The sequence below is a fragment of the Camellia sinensis genome, chromosome 1, assembly GCF_055761805.1.
Source record: "Camellia sinensis isolate YWXY chromosome 1, ASM5576180v1, whole genome shotgun sequence".
NCBI lineage: Eukaryota > Viridiplantae > Streptophyta > Magnoliopsida > Ericales > Theaceae > Camellia > Camellia sinensis.
The window spans coordinates 80,940,551-80,962,140 of NC_138961.1; the positions used below are offsets into that span (position 1 = coordinate 80,940,551).

Consider the following 21,590-nt stretch of genomic DNA (forward strand, 5'->3'; position numbering starts at 1 on the left):
TTTGTTGAAACTCAATTTTCCACCAAATTACAAGTTCTAAGAACTAATGGAGGCATTGAATTTGTTAATACTCCAATGACTCAATTTTTAAAAGCTCATGGTATACTTCATCAAATGTCTTGTCCTTACACACCTCCGTAGAATGGAGTTTCTGCGCACAAACACAGGCACATCATTGAAACAACCATTGCCTTGTTACATCATTCTTCTGTGCCTCTACTGTCATGATCTGAACCCGCCCCTATAGGTTAGGATCATAACCGGATAGTAATCATTAGATTACCTACGGCCTAAGACGGAAAACAAATTTTAAATAATCATATGGGGGCCAAGAACGGAAGCAAAAGATCATAATTGTCCAATGAACTTGTGCATAAATGGAATGAATAAAAACATTTCTTATATTAATAACTCACACCAAACATACCCACATAGAAGACATTCTATGTCTAGATCTATGTAATACCATAATTATACAAAACCACAGCTTATATACAGATAAGGTCAAACATGACCATCAAAAGAAGACAAAAGGGTCAAAACAATAGTTCTGAAAACTAAGGCCTCGTTCGTGAGGCGTGTCATGGTTGACTCCACAAACTTGACATTCTTTCTCGGGTTCATTACGGTTAGGGTTGGGCATCCTGCTGCTCTCCTACATACATATATACAAAGAGTGAGCGAAAGCCCAATGAATAATACCATAGTAAAGAGGTTATACGAATGAGATTCATATTAAGTACATCAAACCCATAAATTTCATATACAAACGGTCTTAGGCCCATTCTGTATTTTCTTGTACATGTCAAACGGTCTCGAGCCCAATTTAGATCCTCATCATACATATCAAATGACCTCGGGCCCATTGCATCAAACATGTCAGACGGCCTCAGGCCCATTGCATAAGTTGTCAAACTAGTTAAACAGCCTCGAGCCCAATTCAAACACTTCAGCGTATCAAACGGCTTCGGGCCCATTATCTCCATATTCGTGTCTATGCGCATTTCGTGTTCATGATCATGATCACTTTTCAGTCAAACGGCCTTTGGCCCGTTATTTCCATATTCGTATCTATGCGCATTTCATATTCACGATCATGATCACTTTTCATTCAAACAGCCTTTAGTCCATTACATTTATATTGAAACGGCCTTTGGCCCATCAAAAATATTCAAACAGCTTTTGGCCCATCAAAATATTCAAACGGCCTTTGGCCCATCAAAAATATTCAAACGGCCTTTGGCTCATTAAAAGTATTCAAACAGCCTTTGGCCCATCAAAATATTCAAACGTTTCAAACGACGAACGGCCTCAGGCTCATTCATACTCTTATCAGTCGTATCAAACAAATAGAATGCTCATTCATAATTCAATTTCACAAGTCCAGAAAACTTACACATGAGTATGTAGACACCCCATTTTTGACCGTCCTCAAGACTTGGACGTCACCGTTTGAACACTCGGTGATTATCCATGTTTGTGTTCGTTTGGAGTTCCCGGAGGTCTCGGCTCACGCGCCATGCCTCAGGATCCCCGAATTCGACCGTTTAGTGTCTGGTTTTGCACCAAACACTTGCATCTTGCCTTTGAGAGACAGGGTGGGGCTTGTAGACCATCCCCACCCACCACCGGCAGTGGCTAGATGCCACCGGCTGGTTTTTGCTGCCACCGGCAATATAGTTTGCCGGCCGGCACTCTTTGTTGCCGGTCAGCACTATTTGTTGCCGACCGGCACTCTTTTTGGCCAAGATGGCATTTTTGGCCGGCCGATTGCTGTTCATCTGCTTTTGTAGATATTTTTAGACATCTGTATTGCTTTTGCTCCCCTCCATACACGTGTATGGAGGGATCTCCCTCTTGCAAAGCTTGTCTTGTAAGCTTTACAAGAGGCATATAGGGAGGAGCTCTCTCTAAGGCAAAAAAAGAGAGACAAGGTTAGACTTAGGATATTTTAGAGAGTAAAACAGCCATTGTTGAGCTCTTGTTCTAGGGTTTGGGTGAGATACACATTCTATCTCTCTTTCCCTCTCATTTTGTTCACTAGGTGTTTTGTGTCTCACTATTGCACACAAACACCTAGTGTTTCACCTTCCTCTTGGAGCTGAGGTTCTAAAGGGTTTGTTTTGAGATTTTGGTGTTGGATTCAAGCCAAAGGAGGTCATTGGAGCATCATTTGTAAAGGGGTCTTCAAGGGTGAGATTCTAGTCCTTTTTTTCCCATTTTTGCATTGATTTTATACCTATCTTAGAGCTGTTTTTGTGATTATTGTATAACATAAAAAAGTTCTATTTTTAGGCCCTCTTTATTGTTTATTAAGAGTGTTTTGTTGTTTGAGGGTTGTTGACCACCCTTAGACCTCAAAAGGCCTCTTTTTGAGCCATTTTGTGCTAGCTCCGGGATTTTGGTGTTGAGGTCTCTTCACCACTGAAATCTTGAGGGATTTCAGTGGTGAAGATGATGCTTTGAAGTCCCAAGAAGGAGAGGGTCACCCCCTCTCCTTGTTGTCCTTGAAAAGGGCATATTTTGACCTCTTAAGGAAGCCTATGCTTGAGTGTGTGTTGAGCATGTTTGGTTTGTTTTTCATGCTTATATATCCATAATATAACATGATTTCAAGTTGGTTTTGGAACTCCATGCATGTTTAGTATAGTTGCCATGTAATGCCTTGTTTATGCCTTAATGTGCCTTAGGTTGTTAGCCTTTGTTGGAGCATGTTTTAGGCTTAGTCTTGTGAAGATTATGTGCTTATTTTGCCATGTTCTAGGTCTGTCCATAAGTATTTAGGTTGATTTTAGCATGCATTATATAGCTCCTTTGTATTTGGGCTTGTTGGCCTTGAGTATGCGCATGTGTAGCATGCCATCTTTGCATTGTTTTGGTGATTTGGGATCATTCTACATGCCATTTCAGTCCCATTTCCATGCTTGTTTGATTGCCTTGCATGCCTCTTTAATGCTTTGGAAGCTTGTGTAGCAATGCTCCAAGTTTCGTTGTTTATGCATGTCTTTGTTTTTTTGAGTCACTTAGATGCCATCTAAGTATTCCTTTAGCTTTGTTTTAACATGCTAAACCTCTGATTTTGGTCCTTCTTTTCATGCCATGTTTGGTCATGTTAAGTGTAGTTCAATGCCTCATTGATTTGCTTTGAACACTTAGGCCATTTGGTGCATGCTTGGCTTGATTTGTTGCTTGGTTTGGCACCATGTATTAGCATGATTTCAAGGCTTATAATGCATGCTAATTGTTCATGTTTGTCCCTTTCAAGTGTGCTTGAATGTTGCTTGATTTGTGCTTAAGTGTTGGTCCTTATGTGCATGTGTGTGTGTATGCCATTTAGCCCTCACTCTTTAGCACCTATGGCCACTGTTTTAGGTCTATTTTAGAGCTGCCTAATTCATGTATAAGTCCATCTTTCCATTTATTTGCATTGCCATACGTATGCTTGTATGCTTGCATAAGTGCTTTGCCATGCCATGTTGCATCCTTAGCTTGTATGCCTAGGTTGCATTGCATCTTGCATGCATTCCTTGTCCCTTGACTTGGGTGATAGGGATTGGGAGTTTTGTTTGATTGGTTTGCATACATTTGAAATCAAAGTTGCATACTTGGTTCTTTGGGCCATCATGCATGGAAATGCGGGATTGGTGGTCCGAGAACCGAGGCACATGTCCCTTTGAGTCATCACAATGATAAGGGACATGGTTGGTGCATACATGCCTTGAATTGTGCTGCCATGTTTTGTTTTGCCCTCTGTTGCTGTGAGTTGCAGGTTCTGCAGGAATACTCTGCCGACCGGCAGTGTAATGTGCCGACCGGCACCATTTTCTCTGCCGACAGATTCAATTTTGTGCCGATGGCCATACCACACTGCCGGTGGCAATTTCAATCAGCCGGTGGTGATCCTCTCTGTCCAAGGGATCAGTCCTGAGGCTTTGACAGCCTCCAGAGGAGGAAAGGAAGGAAAACAGAGGCAGCCCATGCATGGTGGCGCGCTTCCCGAGGCGTTTTCCTGCTTTAATTAATTTATTTAATTTGTTAATTAAATTAGTTAATTTGTAATATTAATTAGCTTGCGTAGTTAATTAATTTATAATATTTATTCGGTCCCTCCGAGTGAGGGTAAATCTGTAATAAGTGTGTGTGGGTGGTGTGTATGTCTTCCAACCCCACTTCTTTCTTCCCTTTTATTTACCTGCTTACGGTGGTAGAGTAGGGCATGTTTAAATTCAGCATACCTTATGCTATGCATGCGTGCATTCATGCATTTTGTATTACATGCATTAGGCTCGGTACATCACGCTAATTGCATTCGTACTTCAAATCAAAAATTGAATATGTGATAATTGTGTATTTTCACATAACATGTTTAGGATAGCCGAGCCTATTCTAGTAACATTTTGTATGCGATGCATTAGGCACTTCACATGGACTTGGATCATGCATGTTTGCTAACAAGTTCTTTGTTTTGGCACGGAGTACTATGTAAGTATTTCCGCTTTAGCATATCACATGAGTGCGAATATTGCCATGACAGCATGCTTAACATGTGGCTAGATGCTTATGTGTTAAACTGTTTTGAATGCCTGTGGGTGAAGGTTGGGTTGTTTGAGTTGGAAAAACTCGTTGAAATCCGTATTTTAGCCTACTTGCGAGTAGCAAATTCCAAAGCATTTTCAAACCGAACGGATATGCAATGTTTATTTCCAAATTAGGCAATCTAGTCTATACTTGTTTGCTGTGCGCATAACATAGTAATTCTAGGCTAATAATTGGTTTAAGAACACGTAAAGTTTTCAAAAACGGATATCACGGTTAGTAGAGGCCGGTCTTTGGACTGGGCGAAAGGGGGTGCTCATAGCTGACCTTCCCCGATCGTACCCAAGCTCCCGAGCCGAGACAACTCCGGTGATGACGGACATGTGGCCTTCGGCACCGAGTCAGGGTTTCCTAAATTTCCCCATTTTAAAAATATTTAGGTGGCGACTCTGTATCTGGCAAAGCAGTCCATGTTTGGCACTACTTTTTCAAAAATCTGTTTCTCAAAACGATTTGCCAGATTTGGACTCTTTGGTTTAGATTAAGAACCGTGACACAAATCGAGTTCGAACTGTAGCATGAGGCCCACGCGGGCGCCGTCTACAGAGTAGCATTTAGAAGATAATATGCAGGAAATTGTCTTTACTAAGATATCACTTACAGTGTTCCGATGCTCGATTCGCCTTTGCACTTGGCCCTACACAATTCGTAATACACATTGAAATCGGATCACAATACAATTCATTCCGTTTTTTAATTCGTTAATTCTCTTAAGTTTCTTTCTTTACCCTTTACGTCATTTACAAAGCTCGATGTATGCCTAAGAGTGCTTAGAAATGAAAGAGAACGGAAAACAAAACACAAAAGCATTTTTTCACAATTTCAGGAACAGGGCTCTCCGCTTGAGCGGACCCCTTTGGTCTGCAAAAGTACTGGTTACTACATTTCAATGCTCAAGCGCGACTCTTTCAGCTCGAGCAGACATCAATGTCTGCAAAAGTTCTGGAAGCCAACATTTCACGCTCGAGCGGTGCTTTCCCCCACTCGAGCGAACATGCCGAATTCTGGAATTTCTAGAATTGCATTTGAAGCTCAAACTTAGCATTCAAAGGGTCTAAAGCTCATGTTCTTTATACAAAATCATGGAAATCTTTATACAATATGAGGACATAAGAAAATTGAGTCTAATTTGTCCAAAATCACAATTCAACTCACAAATTATTTCACATTTTTCTTGACAACCCATACCAACTTCATATCTTCAAAACTTATGCAAATTAATTTCCATATCATTTGGAAATATACATGCAAGTGAAATATAGGCTTCACTTTCATCTTAAATAGTACAATTGATGATCAACTAAATTCAACATTATTATGTTTACATGTGCCAAATAACCTTCAATTCATTATAAAATGCATGTTTGTACTCAAATATGGAAACTCATGACAATTCTTTACATGCATGTACATACAAACTTTAAGTTCATCAAATTCAACTCAACTTATGCTCTTCATATCAAACCCAATTCCAAACTCACAAATTCTAAAATATGAATTAAATTTCAAAATATAATCTCAAAACTTGGGTTCATACATGACTTGTCTAGAAACATACAAACTCTTAATTAATCAAGAAAATATTAGTAATTTTGGATCATTTACATCAAAACTCCTTTAATTTAAAAATTGAACTCATTTGTCCATGAACTCATAATTTTCCAAAGCTTAGTTCTTATTTCATCAAAATATGAAATCAATCCCAAGAAATTTATGATGTATGTAAATTTACATCTCATATATATCAAAGTTTTCAAACCCAAGCTCAATTGAAGAATTACAATTATTTCCATATTGATTAACCTTAACCATGTTCATGAATTAATTCTCTAATTTCTCCAAATTTACTTGCATGTGAAAATAAGACTCAAATCCATATATGATATGCAAAAATCAAACCCAAAATAATTAATTTCTAAATTAATTTCCATAATCATGAATCCAATTTAATTTCACCATCTTCATGCTATTTTCCTTTTAATTACATGAGATTCCACCCAATCACCTCTTAATTTCAGCTTGTAGGTAAATTATCTACAAAATTTAAGTCTTAATTCCTTACCTTAAGTCTTCAAATTGATGAATTTCTTGGTCAATTATTGAACTCCACTTCAACACTTCAGTCTCCTTTGTTTTTCTCCTTGGTCTTCCAGCAAACTCTCTCTCTCTACACTTTCTAATTCATTCTCTTTCCTTTTGAAATGCTCTCAACAGAGCACCAAGCAACAAAACCCTTTAACATACACACACATACACACCCATACACACATGCACTCCTCTTCTTGTTGACAACACATAGCACACGTGCACACTTAATCAAGCCTCCAACACAACACTCACATGTTCATACATACACAGATTTCTCAGTACACCCACCTAAATTTCTCAGCGCACCCACACCCACAATTCTAGCTTGTTCCCGTAATGCAATTTATGCTTAGGATTAATTTAATTAAGAAACACTCAATCTTAATAAATCTTGGTTAACACATAATTAATTAATCATAACAAATCACAATTCCTACATAATTTAATTAGTCTAATTTGACTTCCTTTAGAGCTCAATTAATTATATTTAAAATTATCAATCTAAATTAGATTTCTAATCAAACTCCCAAAAGGCTCTAAATATTAAATTCAACTTACTATCATCATCAATTTTGATTTCCCAAACCATTTAGGCCTTCAATTTCTAATCAAACTCTAAATTTTCGTCAATAAATTACATATTCAAATTGGACACCCCATAAACAAATTTAATTTATAATAATCACAACTTTAAATCCACATAATTTAACTAACTTAATTAACTCCAATTCGGACTTAATTAATCAAATTTCAATTTTACTAAACTGAATCGAATATTTAATTAAACCCTCATATGGTCCGATACTTGAAATTAAACTAAATCAACTCACCAATTTTACCTCCTTAAGCCATTTGGACATTCAATTCCTACTTCCAAATTAAATTCTTATTAAAATCAAATACGAATCAAACTCCAAAAATTTCCATAAATCTCAAATTAAATTAGGATAACGACCAATTAAAATCCCAAATCTCCTTAATTAACCAATATAAAAATATTATACATGGCGGGGTTGTCACATTTACAGTATTGGCTTGATGCAGTGTCCACCGCTACCTATCTCATTAATAGGATGCCTAGCTCTATGCTTTCTAATATGTCTCCTTATGAAATTATATTCCATTCTTCTCTTGCTTATTCCTCTTTTAAGGTTTTTGGCTGTCAGTGCTTTTCTTGGCTTCGGCCCTACACTTCTAACAAGCTTCAACCTAGATCTACTATTTGTGTTTTTCTTGGTTACCATCCATCTTTGAAAGGATACAGATGTCGTGATCTTGCTAGAGGGAAAATTCATATTTCTAGACATGTCATGAGGATATCTTTCCTTTTGCCACTGTTCAGCCTCCTTCTAAGTTTTCTTCTTTCTCTAACTTATAGTCCTTCTTTTGGTCCTCTAGCTCTCCTTCTAGGTCTGTTAATACTGTTGCTCCTGCTCCTTGTCCTACATCTCTGCCTCCCTCTATTTTTGTGTCTTCTGTTGTACCTCTTTCTCTGCGTACTAGTCCGGCTGCTCCTACTCCTCTGTCTGAGCCTCCTGCAGTTCAGTCTCAGCCTATTCAGCCTTCTGATCCAAATCCTTCTTCTCTTGTTCTTATTCACTCTATTTTTATAGATTTACCATCTATCCCTCCTTCATCATTTTCTCACAGTTCTCCTACCAATGTTCATCCTATGTTTACTCGATCCAAAACTAGTTGTCTTATGGCCACTTCTTCTTCATTCACTAATATAGAACCTTCCACTTATCAACAAGCTCTTACTTCTCCAATCTGGTATGCTGCAATGCTTGATGAGTATCATGCTCTTCTTGGTCAAGGTACTTGGTCCCTTGTGCCTCTTCCTTCTGCCAAAACAGCCATTGGCCGCAAATGGGTTTTCAGAATAAAAAGAAATTCTGATGGGACTATTGCTAGATATAAAGCCAGGTTGGTGGCCAAAGGATTTTTACAACAATAAGGTGTTGACTATAATGAGACATTTAGTCCAGTGGCTAAACAACCTACTATCACAATTTTACTTTGCATTGCCTTGCATTATCAATGCCCTTAAAACTGCTTGACATTAGCAATGCCTTTCTTCATCGTACCTTGGATGAAGAGGTTTATACGCTCCAGCCACCTAGTTTTTCTAGTGCCACCAATCCTCATCATGTTTATAGACTCTAGAAAGCTCTTTATGGCCTGAAGCAAGCACCTCAGGCTTGGTATTCAACCTTCTTCAAGTTTTTGTTAGCTCATGGCTTTGTTAACAGTTACTGTGACAACTCTTTATTCATCCAGAAGACCTCCAATGATATTCTCATTCTCTTGGTCTATGTAGATGATATTTTACTTACTGGCAATAGTTTTCTTCTTCTTCAAGACCTCATTGGTCAAATGCATGCTTCCTTTGCCATGAAGGAATTAGGCAACGTTTCTCACTTTCTTGGCGTTTCTATTCAAACTGTGGGAGTTAATTACTTCTTGTCCCAGCAAAAATATGATTTTGAAATTCTCCTCAGGGCTGGCATGACCTCTTGTAAACCCTGCAATTCACCTATTTCAGTCAGGCCTGCTGTCATTCCTGCTTCTTCTCTGCTTTTTGCTCAACCCCAGTTATACAAAAGTCTTGTTGGTGCATTGCAGTATTTAACTATCACACACCCTGATCTGTCTTTAGTAGTTAACCAAGCCTGCCAACATATGCATGATCCCACTAATGGCCATTTTGCCTTTGCTAAACGTATTCTCAGATTTGTTAAAGGTTCCCTCTCTCATGGCCTCACATTTTCTCCCAGTTCTTTTGAGCTTCAAGTTTTTTCTGATTCTAATTGGGCTGGGGATCATTTGGATAGAAGATCTACCTCTGGCTATTGCATTTATCTTGGCTCTAATCTCATTTCCTGGTCTGCTAAGAAACAGTCGACAATCTCTCGATCCAGTACTGAGGTTGAATATAGCGCTTTGGCTTATGCTACCGCAAAGTTAAGTTGGTTAGATGCTACTGCATGATCTTCATCTTCCTGCTACTTCCTCTCCTATTCTTTGGTGTGATAACCTCTCCGCTATTGCCCTTTATTCAAACCTGTGTTTCATACTCGCTCTAAACACATTGAAGTTGATTGTCATTTTATTCGTGAGAAGGTTGCAGCCAAGAAAGTTGTTCTTAAGTATGTTCCTTCTGTGGATCAAATTGCTGACATTTTTACAAAGCCTTTATCCAGTTCCAGATTCCAGTTTCTCAAGACCAAGCTATTGGCCACTTCCTCTGCCATCAGCTTGCAGGGGACTGATAATATTACAACTATAGAGCCAACAGAGCCACAACATTTAGAGTTGCATCAGCAACTCAAGCCACAATAGGAGCTGCCATTAACAGCTAACCAGCTAAAGCCAAAACTGTAGCTACAGCTGATGCTATAATTAGCTAGAAGATAGAGTTTGTTAGATTAGTTAGTTAGTTACAAATATAATTATTTATTTAGATATTTTGTATAAATACATACATGTAATCACATACTGAAATCAATGAAGAAGCTTTCAATAATTCTTCGAAAACAAAGCAACTACAACTGAAGAAGATTTTAGATAACACCTAATACGTGTTCTCATCAACCTTCAGGTGTGCTAACAAATGATTGGGTATTCCTTGCGATGCCAACCTAATTGGGATCGTATGGTCATGATACTTTTTGCATTTCCTCTTCCTTTCTTTGATGTAATGTCATATGTAAGGATGTAAGAAAAATTGAAAAAACCGACTAAACCGATTGAATCGTACCAAACTGGATATATTTGGTCTATTTTTTAACAAGAATCAGCCTGTGCCGTTTTTAAATTTGGTTTTTTTCGATTTTTGGTTCGGTATCGGTTTAAGCACCTTGTGCACCAATCTAAACTGAAACCGACCGCTTAAACATATATTATATTTATAATATATATATATATATATATATCTAATAATATAATACCTTATCATCTTTATAACCTAAGTTTGTAAATTCTTATTATATATAATATTAACTCTAACTCATTATTTTTGAAACCTTAGTATTTTTAAACTTTTTTTTTTTGTTTTTATTTTTGTTAATTTAGGAATTGAAAAGTATGTATTAAATGGATGGATTAGATATGTTTGAAATGGTAGACAAATAACTAATTACATCCCTAGTCATATATATATATATATATGGTAATTATCATCAATAAAGGTCTATTTTTTTTGCTGTTCAAAAAAATAAATAAATAAATAAAGAGCTTGAAACCCACAAACAACACAACTTAATCCATTTAACAATCAACAAAACACTTAGTGAAAACTAGCTAATGATAATGAGGAAGGAAAGTTAACACTGAGTAATCATCCATTTGAACTCTGGAAGTGCACCTTCAAACCAACCTCTAGGAAACCAGTCCCGCATAACCTTTCTCAAAAGCAAAAGAAGACCACTGAAAAGAATCAATCACAACAAAAGCAGAAGAGAACCATTGAGATAGAATCATCAATAGACCCGTCCTTGAAACAGCAACACCTGAACAGTTCAATAGCAGAATACCATAGCATCCACAAAGACCACTAAAAGCGCCAAAGAGAAGATAGGAACATAAGGCAATTAACAACATCTTTTTGGGATGCAAAGGTGGCCAGTCATGTGCCAACTTTCACCTCCATCACGTGCATAAGGGCAAGACGGAACGAAGACTTTATTTAAAAGCATGCTCCATGCTGCATTCGGGTCTTGAGTTGAGAACATGGTCCAAGTACCAGTGGAATTCTCATATCTACTTTGTGTGATGCGCTTGAACTTCTTCACATTCTTGTTCTTATTTATGTCATCCTGGTCAATGTCGAAAGTGAAGATATCTCCATAAGGCCTCACAGAGTGCAGGAAGCGAGGCAGAGAGACAGGATCAACTGACACTGCTGCAAGATCTGCAGTCACAACGATGCTCTTTCCATCTGAACTGAAGAATGGATGGTTCACATGCCCTGCAACATTATTTTTACTTTGCATCACTCTCAAAAACTCACTACTTTCCATCACTCTTACCACCACTAACGGATTATCCACCTTCACTAGAAACACCGCAAAGTATCCTGGGTCAAGATCGTTGTCTTTTTCTGGTGCACCTTTAGGTTTGTCGCGGGTTGACGAGAATACTATCCAATCTCCACTTGGGGACCATTGGCAATGTGTGTCAATGCAATGCCCAGTTGTTAGCCTCTTTATTTCACCTCTATATTCCCCTAATTCTGCGTTCTCCATTATGTATAGATTCTTGTATCTTTCATCTCCTCCATCTCTTGTAGATCGAAAAACTAATTTCGTCCCTGTTACAATTTTCAACCCATCCATCCACACAAATTAAAACTGGAAACTCTAATATTATAATAAAGGGTCTTTTGTCATTCAAAAGCATATATATTGTTAATATTAATTGAATATACTATAATACTATATCTGTTGTTAATATATTATAGTATAGACAACACCAATTATAGCATAGGATTCCCTTTGTCAGAAAGGCTTTCGGTGCGCCACCAGCTTTCGGCCACTTTTTCTTATTATATTCAATTGTATCATCATAATGTTTGTATAACAGACTCCTATATAATGGAGCCTCAATCTTGATTCAATACAGAGTTTATATTACAAATTCTCTTTCAATATTACTCTCTCAATTTGTCTTCCATAATTTGTTTTTCATGGTATCAGAGCACAGGTATTTTACCTAAGTCTCTACATCACATTTTTCTTGGCAGATTGCTGCGTACCTCTCTCTTACCTAATACACAGATTGGACAGTACCAACACCTTCGTCTCTCCACGACGAAGCCAACGCCACCAGATTCATCCTCATCTGACGTCTCACGCGCCTCCACGCGCCGCCAGAACATTTGGCCACGCGCTTGATCGTTCCAGACGCGCTCCACGCGCTTCCTACACTGTCCTGTGCTATTGTGCGCTGCGGCCTCATCTGCTAACGTGAGCCGCGTGTTTCTGACGTCAGCTGACGTCAGCCCTGACTGCTTCCGTGCGCCGTGTGTCTTTGCCTGCTAACGTGCGCCGCGCCACTCTCTGCTAACGTGCGCCGCGCCATCCTGTTTGACCAGCAGCGTTGACTACTCCATTTTCAGCCTTTCTGGTCATATTTTTGGTCTGTTTACTCCTTTTCTGACTAATTTTGACCATCTGAATTCACTGGTACTCTCGGTTTTTTCCGATTCTCCCTCATTTGTGCTATTTTTCGCTCATGGATCGCTTGGACTCCTCTTCCCAACCTATTTCTGTTATTCTTGACGGGACTAATTATGTCTTATGGGCACAAGCTATGTCTGGCTTCCTCAAAGGAAAGAAACTTTGGCGCATCATCACTGGGGATGTGTGCAAACCCGTTCAAAGGACCACAGATTCCGCTACCACGGACTCCGCTGCCAAATATGTCGATCGACTGGAAGATTGGGATAGTAAAAACTATCAGATCATCACTTGGTTTCGCAATACTTCTATTACATCTATCAGCCTTCAGTTTGGTCGGTTCCAACTTGACTCTGCTTCCTCTCCTGCCAAAGCAATCTGGGAATTTTTACAAGAACGCTATCGGACTACTGGCCTTGCTCACCAATATCAGCTTCTGAGTCATCTTCACGGTATGCGTCAAGAAACAACTCAAACCATCAATGATTTTCTCTCCCAAATGTATTATGCTTGGGATCAGCTCGCTCTTTCTGAACCTCCGTGGGATTGTACTAAGGATGCTACCTTATTTACTGCCTACCGTGACCAACAGCGCTTAGTTCAGTTTCTCATGGCTCTCACTCCCCGATTTGAGCCAGTCCGCGCATCTCTCCTTCATCGCACTCCTTTACCCACTCTTGAGCAAGCAATTTCTGAACTCTTGTCCGAGGAAACCAGATTTGGTACTCTCCATCCACACCCTGTGGACTCTGTTCTTGCCACTCCCCAGATTCGAAGTTCTCCCTCCTCACCATCTCCACAGAGGTCCAATGCCTGCAATTACTGTCACAACCGCCATCTTCCGTCGACTCATCCTCTGGTCAATTGTCCAGTTCGTCTTTGTCGGTTTTGCAACAAGACTGGCCCTGGTCATCTCCAGCAAGATTGCTTCCGCAATCCAGCCCGTGCCTCTCGCAATGGTCCTTCCACCGGGAATTTTTCTCGCAACCACTCTCACCGTTCTGGAACTCCGTTTAAACCAATGCCTGCCCAACGAACTGCTGCTGCTGCCTCAGAGGATTTACCCTCCTCTGACCCTATAGACCCTTCCACTCCAGTTTTCTCTCAAACTGACGTCGCAGCCATGTTTCAACATTTTTGGCAGAATTCTGGTACTCCTCCATCTACTGCTTTATCTGTCACCGCAGGTAACACTTCTTGGTATTTTGACTCCGCTTGTTGTAATCACATGACCTTTGACCCTACTATTTTTACTCCTCTCTCTTCTACTCCTCATGTTCCTTCTATTCATACTGCTGATGGGTCTCTTCTGTCTGTAAGTCATGTTGGTTCTGTTTCAACCTCTCACTTATCTTTATCCCATGTCTATCTTATGCCTGCTCTTACTTTAAATCTTATCTCCATTAGTCAATTATGTGAGCATGGTCTAACTGTTACCTTTTCCCGTACTGGTTGTTTGGTGCAGGACCCTCGGACGGGGCAAACTCTTGGGATAGGCCGTAAGCATGGACGTCTTTACGAACTCATCCATCTTCATGTTCCAGATTCCTCTCAGATCACAGCTCCTACCACTGCTACCACTGCTCCTCCATTATCTCTTTTTCAGCTTTGGCATTGTCGTTTAGGCCATCTTTCTGTTGGTCGTTTAAAATCTCTAATTTCCAATGGTCATTTAGGTCATGTAAGTTCTGATGTTTTAGATTGTGTGTCCTGTCAACTTGCCAAACAACCTGCTTTGTCGTTTAATAAAAGTGACTCTGTTTCTCTTGCACCATTTGATCTCATTCATTCTGATATTTGGGGACCTTCTCCTACTCCTACTATGGGAGGTGCACGCTATTTTGTTGTTTTTATAGATGGTTTTTCCCGTTTTACCTAGTTGTTTCTTATGAAAAATCGCTCTGAGCTCAAACAACTTTATTACAATTTTGCTACAATGGTTAAAACACAATTTTCTAAAACTATTAAGCTTTTTCGCTCCGACAATGCCATGGAATATAAAGATTTTGACTTTCTTTCCTTTCTTCAGAGTCATGGTACTCAACCTCATTGTTCCTGTCCTGGTACGTCTCAACAAAATGGACGTGCTGAACGGAAACATCGACATATTCTTGACACTACTCGAGCTCTCCTTTTATCTTCCTCTTGTCCGGAACATTTTTGGGGAGAGGCAGCTCTCACTGCTGCTTACACTATCAATTGTATCCCTACACCTGTCATTCATAATCACACTCCTTATGAACGTCTGCATGGCACCCGTCCCCCTTACACTAACCTTAGGGTCTTTGGATCTGCCTGTTTTGTTCTTCTTCAACCTCATGAACGTACCAAACTTGAACCACGTTCTCGCCTTTGTTGCTTCTTAGGGTATGGTATTGAACACAAGGGGTATCGTTGTTGGGATCCTCTCTCCCAACGACTCCGTATCTCTCGTCATGTCATCTTTTGGGAACACAAAATGTTTTCCTCTCTCTCTCTCTTTCGTTTGTCCGTTCCCTCACCCTCTCTGTTTTTTACTGACCCTTCCACGGATCTGTTCTCAGATGAGCTTACTTCACCGCCCTTGCCGGCCCCTCTCGAGTCCTCTGATGAGCTTCCTCCACTACCCCTTGAGACTGCCTTGCCTTCTGGTCTGTCTCATGCACCTGCTCTCTCTGATGGTCCTGCTCTTGCTCCCTCGGGATCCTCCCCTCCTGGTGAGTCTCTTCCTCTGGCTCCTCCTGCCTCTACTCGACCACACCGGGTAATACAACCTTCCACTCGTCTTCGTGACTTTATTGTTGGTTCTACTGCTTTTTCTACTTATGAACCGACCTCTTATCGTGAGGCTCGCTCTAATCCTCTTTGGCAGCAAGCTATGACTGATGAATTGTAGGCTTTAGACAAAACTCACACTTAGAACATTGTTGATCTTCCTCCTGGCAAGACTGCCATTGGTTGCAAATGGGTCTACAAAATCAAAACTTGTTCTGATGGTACTATTGAGCGCTACAAAGCCCGCCTTGTTGCAAAAGGCTTCAACCAAGAATATGGTATTGACTATGAGGAGACATTTGCTCCTGTTGCTCGTCTCACCTCTGTTCGCAGCCTGATTGCGGTTGCTACCACCCGACACTGGGATCTTTATCAAATGGACGTGAAAAATGCTTTCCTTAATGGTGTTCTTCTTGAGGAAGTCTACATGCAACCTCCCCCTAGGTCTACTTGTCCACCTCATAAAGTCTGCAAACTTCAGCGTGCTCTATATGGTCTCAAACAAGCTCCGCACGCTTGGTTTGCCAAGTTCAGCTCTACTATTCATGACTGTGGTTTCACCTCCAGTTCTTATGATACTGCTCTTTTTATCCGAAAAACTGCTCAAGGGACCACCTTGCTTCTCCTTTATGTGGATGATATGATTATCACCGGTGACGATCTTGATGGTATTGTATGCCTTAAACAATTTCTTAGCCATCATTTCGAGATGAAAGACCTTGGTCCTCTCAGCTATTTCCTGGGTCTTGAAATCCTCCATGATTCCATGGGGTCTTTTCTCTCTGAGGCTAAGTATACCTCTGATCTTCTCACCCGCGCTGGTCTTACGGATTGCAAGACTGCCTCCACTCCCCTGGAGCCTTAGAGTCGTCTTACACCTCTTGATGGCACTCTTCTCTCTGATGCTACCCTATATCGTCAGCTGGTTGGCAACCTTGTTTATCTCACTGTTACTCGTCCTGATATTGCCTATGCCGTTCATATTGTCAGCCAATTTATGTCCGCTCCTCGTACACCTCATTATGCTGCATTAGTTCGTATCCTTCGTTATCTCAAAGGTACCTTGTTTCATGGACTTCATTATTCCGCTCGCTCCTCTCTCCAGCTTCGTGCTTTTTCTGATGCTGATTGGGCTGGGGATCCTACTGACCGGCGCTCTACTACCGGGTTCTTCTTTTTCTTGGGTGATTCTCTTATCTCTTGGCGCAGCAAGAAACAATCTCTTACTGCTCGCTCCAGTACTGAGGCTGAATATCGTGCTCTTGCTGATACTACTCAGGAACTTCTCTGGCTTCGTTGGCTTCTTGCTGACATGGGTGTTTCCCCCTCTGGCGCTACTGCTCTCTTTTGTGACAATCAAAGTGCTCTTCAAATTGCTCACAATGATGTTTTTCATGATCGCACCAAACACATTGAGATTGACTGTCATTTTATTCGTCAACACGTCACTCATGGTACTGTCCATCTCCATCCCATCTCCTCTGCTGATCAACCTGCTGATATCTTCACCAAAGCCCATTCTCCTGGCCGCTTCGTTGAACTTGTCTCCAAACTCCAGTTGGTTGATGTTTGTCCTCCTTGAGTTTGGGGGGGGGGCTGTTAATATTAATTGAATATACTATAATACTATATCTGTTGTTAATATATTATAGTATAGACAACACCAATTATAGCATAGGATTCCCTTTGTCAGAAAGGCTTTCGGTGCGCCACCAGCTTTCGGCCACTTTTTCTTATTATATTCAATTGTATCATCATAATGTTTGTATAACAGACTCCTATATAATGGAGCCTCAATCTTGATTCCATACAGAGTTTATATTACAAATTCTCTTTCAATATTACTCTCTCAATTTGTCTTCCATAATTTGTTTTTCATATATTAACATTGGGAAAACTATAATATTATAATTAGTTGCTGACTTGCTAATGGGTTGCCCAAGGATTGGTGAAACAATGTAGGATTTCTTTTTTATGAATTGAACTTGATATGTGACTCATCATTAAGTTTTCAAAATATTTAAATTACTTTCAACGGATAAGCCGAGTCCTCCACCAATTAATTCTTGAACTAACATATTATCCCGACGAGGAGCCATGTCAGTATATACTATTCTATTATAATTGGGTATTTGGAAAGGAATTAGAAGGAACTAAGTAGGAAGTTACGGTTTGGATTGGTGGATGGGAAGGTATTATTGGAAGCTTTTGTGAGTTGTTCGAGACGATGTGCACCATTGGACACGTTGAGAATAGCGCAAATGTGTAGTGTTTCTTTAGACTGGAAAGAACGTCCCATGTTAACATACAATATATCCTTTTCTGGGTTTTGATTCCAAACTGGCGAGAAGACGTTGTCTGGGCCTTTCGCCTGCATAAACAAAATTGATCATCAGCTATTGATCAAAGATAAACACAATTGTGCATTAATACAATTACAGTAATATTATTCTTGCACTTACGTACGTGGTAAACAATACGCAATCCTTTGCTATCGGCTACCCACACGGCCTTGAACTCGTTGTCCACAAATGCAAGCTTGGAGACGTCTTTGGAAAATGTTGGAAAGATTCCCGGCACCCTAAACAGTCCTACATCCGGATGTGGAGATTCGAGCTTGTGGGTATTTCTTTGGATATCTTCTCCACTCTGTCACAAAGTAACAATTGTACATACGTAGCAGGCTAGCTCTTAAGTTAATTAAACATGGCTGGCTAGAAAAAGAATTCAAAGGTGAAGTGGTTTGAAAAGTGGTTATTCGGTATGTACCTTGAGAAGGTGGCTCTTGCAACGATGGTAACCGATGCGCTTCCCACCATCTATCACAAAAGGGTTGAAATGGTCAGCCTTTGGCACGGTTTTTTGAGTGATTTGTATGGTTTGTTGCTGTCCGGTTGAATCAAAAATCTCAATGTGCCGATACTGTGCTTCTACACGGACGACGTTCAAGAACTCTGATTCTTGACGAATAGTTGCCACTGCCACTGTGGTGGCGTTGATGGCTGCCGGAGTTATTGCCTGAATTCCATCTGGGGTCACACGAGATTCCGTACCGTTGCTGAGGTTGACACGGAACACACTGTTAGGATCAAAGACACCCAGAAAATTATCTCACACACACAGAGAACACAATATTTACGTGGTTCGGCCCAATGCCTACATCCACGGACAGAAATGAGAATTATCACTAAAATGGAGCAAAAATACAATTACAGAGGAGGAGATAAAACTCACTCAACTCACAGCTCTCACACTCAATTTCTGATCTCTCTTGGTTCTCACTCTCTCTGTCTGTCCATTTCAACTCTCCCCTCAACCTCTATTTATACACCAATGAGGGAGAGCCTCATTGGTCACCACCTACCTTCTTCCACTCTCTAATGGGGTTGGTAGAGTGGGAGAGCCACTTCCATTGGGTGGAGAAAGTGGGCTCTCCAATAGGAGCTCACATGGGATGAACCAACAAATCACCCCCTCAACTCATGTGAGGTGATCCAGTCCATACACTGCTGCTAATCTTGTCACGCCCAAAAGACCAACAGAATCTTCATCTCCTCACTGAGACATTGCATCCCCTGAAAGCTAGAGATAATACACCAGAGATACAAGAGGAGGAGGGAATCCTACATCCTCAACTCAACTCACACCACTCTCTGATTTGGAGAGAGCCTCTGCTCCTATCTCCCACAAATCTCTTCCACGCTTCCTGTCTCGGATATCTTCACTTGCTATGCTTGAACTTGCGCAACCAAGATATCTTGACACCCCCTGATTGGATGTCCTGCACCCCCTGCTCGGGATACCCTTGCATTACCGTGCAACTCCTTGCATGATGAACACTGGAGCAACTAGAAAACTTCAGAGTTTGACACATCAACATCCTCAATTTTCCTTGCTCGGAGCTTATTTCTGAACAACCAGCCTTTGCTTTCTGCACTTCAGAACAACTTCCCAGCGATCTCATACGCCCGTTGTCTGTGCTGCAATCCCTGATGTTCGGTTCTGTCTCACTTGTACGTCCGTACTGATGTTTGACAGTTAGCCCTTCTGCCAAGACAACTTCCATCGGTCTGTACAAGTTATCACTATGCAACTCCGTGCATAGTGCTTGCACCCCCTTATTGGAGTGCATTGCAAAGCTCACTTTGCGACTTGAGATTGCATCCCTCCCTTCCATGCATCTTTTGAGAGGTTGCAAAATGTCTCTAACACGGAAGCAAAAGAAACTCTCTTCTTTACTGGCATAGTCTCTACAGATTTGGTTTCTTTGCTCTGAACTTTCTTCAAGATAGGCTTCACTGGCTCAGATCTGTGCACCTTTGAACTGCCTCCTTGCGTTCCCGTGCACCGTTTTCGCCATTCCTGATGAAAGCCTTGCTCAATCATACGCTTTGGTTGCGTATGTTCTCTCTTTGTACCCTTCGACTGGCATTTGACAACACTCATCTTTGTCAAAACTTCTCCTTCCAGTCTGTACAGTTTGTTGCACAATTTGCCTTGCAACATTTCTCTATCACCTCTGCGTACATGAAGAACCCCGCCACTAGATGAGAAACAATTTCCTTTTAGATCTAGCATACTCAGGGAGATTAGATTCCTCCGTACTCCTGGCACATGTCGGACCTCAGATAAAATTACTTTTCTTCCATCCTTAGTAAGGAATCGCACTGTCCCTATGCCGACAACTCTGTTCACTGTGTTGTTGGCCATCCGGATAATGCTACCGCTGACTCTTCGGTAAGTGGAGAAAAGCTTCCTATCCGCACATATGTGGAACGTACACCCTGAATCCAAAATCCAGCCGGGTGTTTTCAACTCTGACGAGACTGTAAGCATCACCTCTTCATCGTCAGAGGAATGCACTGCAACTGCTGTAGTTGAGGGACCTCCGTGTCCCTTAGCCTTCTCTTTGGCTTGTCTGTCCGCCTTCTTCTCCGGGCAATCTCTTATTACGTGATCCTCTTGATCACAGTAAAAACACCTCCTCGTGTTGTCCTGTCTGGACTGTGAACGCCCTCTGCTTTTACTTCTTCCTCTACCTCTGCCCCTTTCTCTATCTCTGCCTCTACTTTCTGTGACAAGGGCATGAGACTGCTCTCCGTCCATCTCTTTCTTCCTTGCCTCCTCGTTGAATAAGGCGTCTGTGACCATCCCCATGGTCAGCTTCCCTTCGGGTGCAGAATTACTGAGAGAAACCACCAACGTCTCCCAGCTATCTGGTAAGGAACTGAGTAATAATAATGCTTGCATCTCATCCTCCAACTCCATTTTGATAGATGCAAGCTGGTTCACAAGGCTGTGGAATTCACTGGTGTGTTCAGCAACAGACACACCATTCTTCAGCTTCAGGTTTATAAGCCTTCTCATTATCAAGGCTTTGTTCCGTGCGGTCTTGGACTGGTACATGCCCTCCAATTTCATCCATAGGGCATAGGCGTCTGTCTCTTGGGCAACATGGTGGAACACACTGTGGTCAATCCACTGTCTGATTTGACCGACAGTCTTCCGGTTATTTTTTATCCAGTCCACATCCTTGTCTCCATTTGGTTTGACCCCCTTTAGCGCTATAGGATCAAACAAATCTCTACAATAAAGGATGTCCTCCATCCGCGGCTTCCATATCGCATAATTAGAAGCGTTCAACCGAATCATCGGCCCTGAAACTGATGTGGATTCCCCCATCATCCAGAAAATAATCTCTGTTTGAAAAACAGGCTTTGCTGTGAAGTCCGGACTACTCAAATTAGCCGGAAAAGCACTTCGGATTGCCAAAATAAAAACTGCAAATTTTTGAAAGTTTATTTGCAAAATCTGACCGTACGGATGTGTCCGAAATATTCCAAATAGTTGGAAAGTACTATTGGATCACCCAAATCGGACCTCAAATGGCTTAGATGTAGCCAAAACAATTTTAACGGTTCAGATCGGCAGAATCTGGTGCGCCTGCGAAGCACCAGATTAATCCTCCGGTTA

At 40.9% G+C, this 21,590-nt stretch overlaps 1 protein-coding gene and 1 long non-coding RNA gene across 2 annotated transcripts; both read right to left on the reverse strand.

The window, feature by feature from the left end:
• Positions 1-374: 374 nt before the first annotated feature.
• Positions 375-6,805, reverse strand: LOC114319852 (uncharacterized). The gene is made up of 3 exons (XR_014328195.1): positions 6,659-6,805; positions 5,198-5,233; positions 375-655 (listed from the first exon to the last, which is right to left on the reverse strand). It is a non-coding gene; the product is annotated as an uncharacterized LOC114319852 (long non-coding RNA).
• Positions 6,806-11,146: 4,341 nt separating this feature from the next.
• LOC114319849 (uncharacterized) lies at positions 11,147-20,774 on the reverse strand. The gene is made up of 5 exons (XM_082898285.1): positions 19,762-20,774; positions 18,387-18,696; positions 18,084-18,266; positions 17,787-17,988; positions 11,147-11,995 (listed from the first exon to the last, which is right to left on the reverse strand). Exons 1-5 carry the CDS (start codon positions 20,772-20,774, stop codon positions 11,277-11,279), a joined length of 2,427 nt encoding a protein of 808 aa, XP_082754411.1. The 3' UTR covers positions 11,147-11,276.
• Positions 20,775-21,590: the final 816 nt, after the last annotated feature.

Bases quoted from the DNA above. Each gene is read 5' to 3' on its own strand.
- LOC114319849 (XM_082898285.1), bottom strand. From the start codon at position 20,774: ATGGGGATGGTCACAGACGCCTTATTCAACGAGGAGGCAAGGAAGAAA. The intron at 17,989-18,083 runs GTACGTAAGTGC...TTGTTTATGCAG, and splicing joins GATTGCGTATTGTTTACCAC to GCGAAAGGCCCAGACAACGT. The intron at 11,996-17,786 runs GTAACTTCCTAC...AAATTGTAACAG, and splicing joins CCCATCCACCAATCCAAACC to GGACGAAATTAGTTTTTCGA.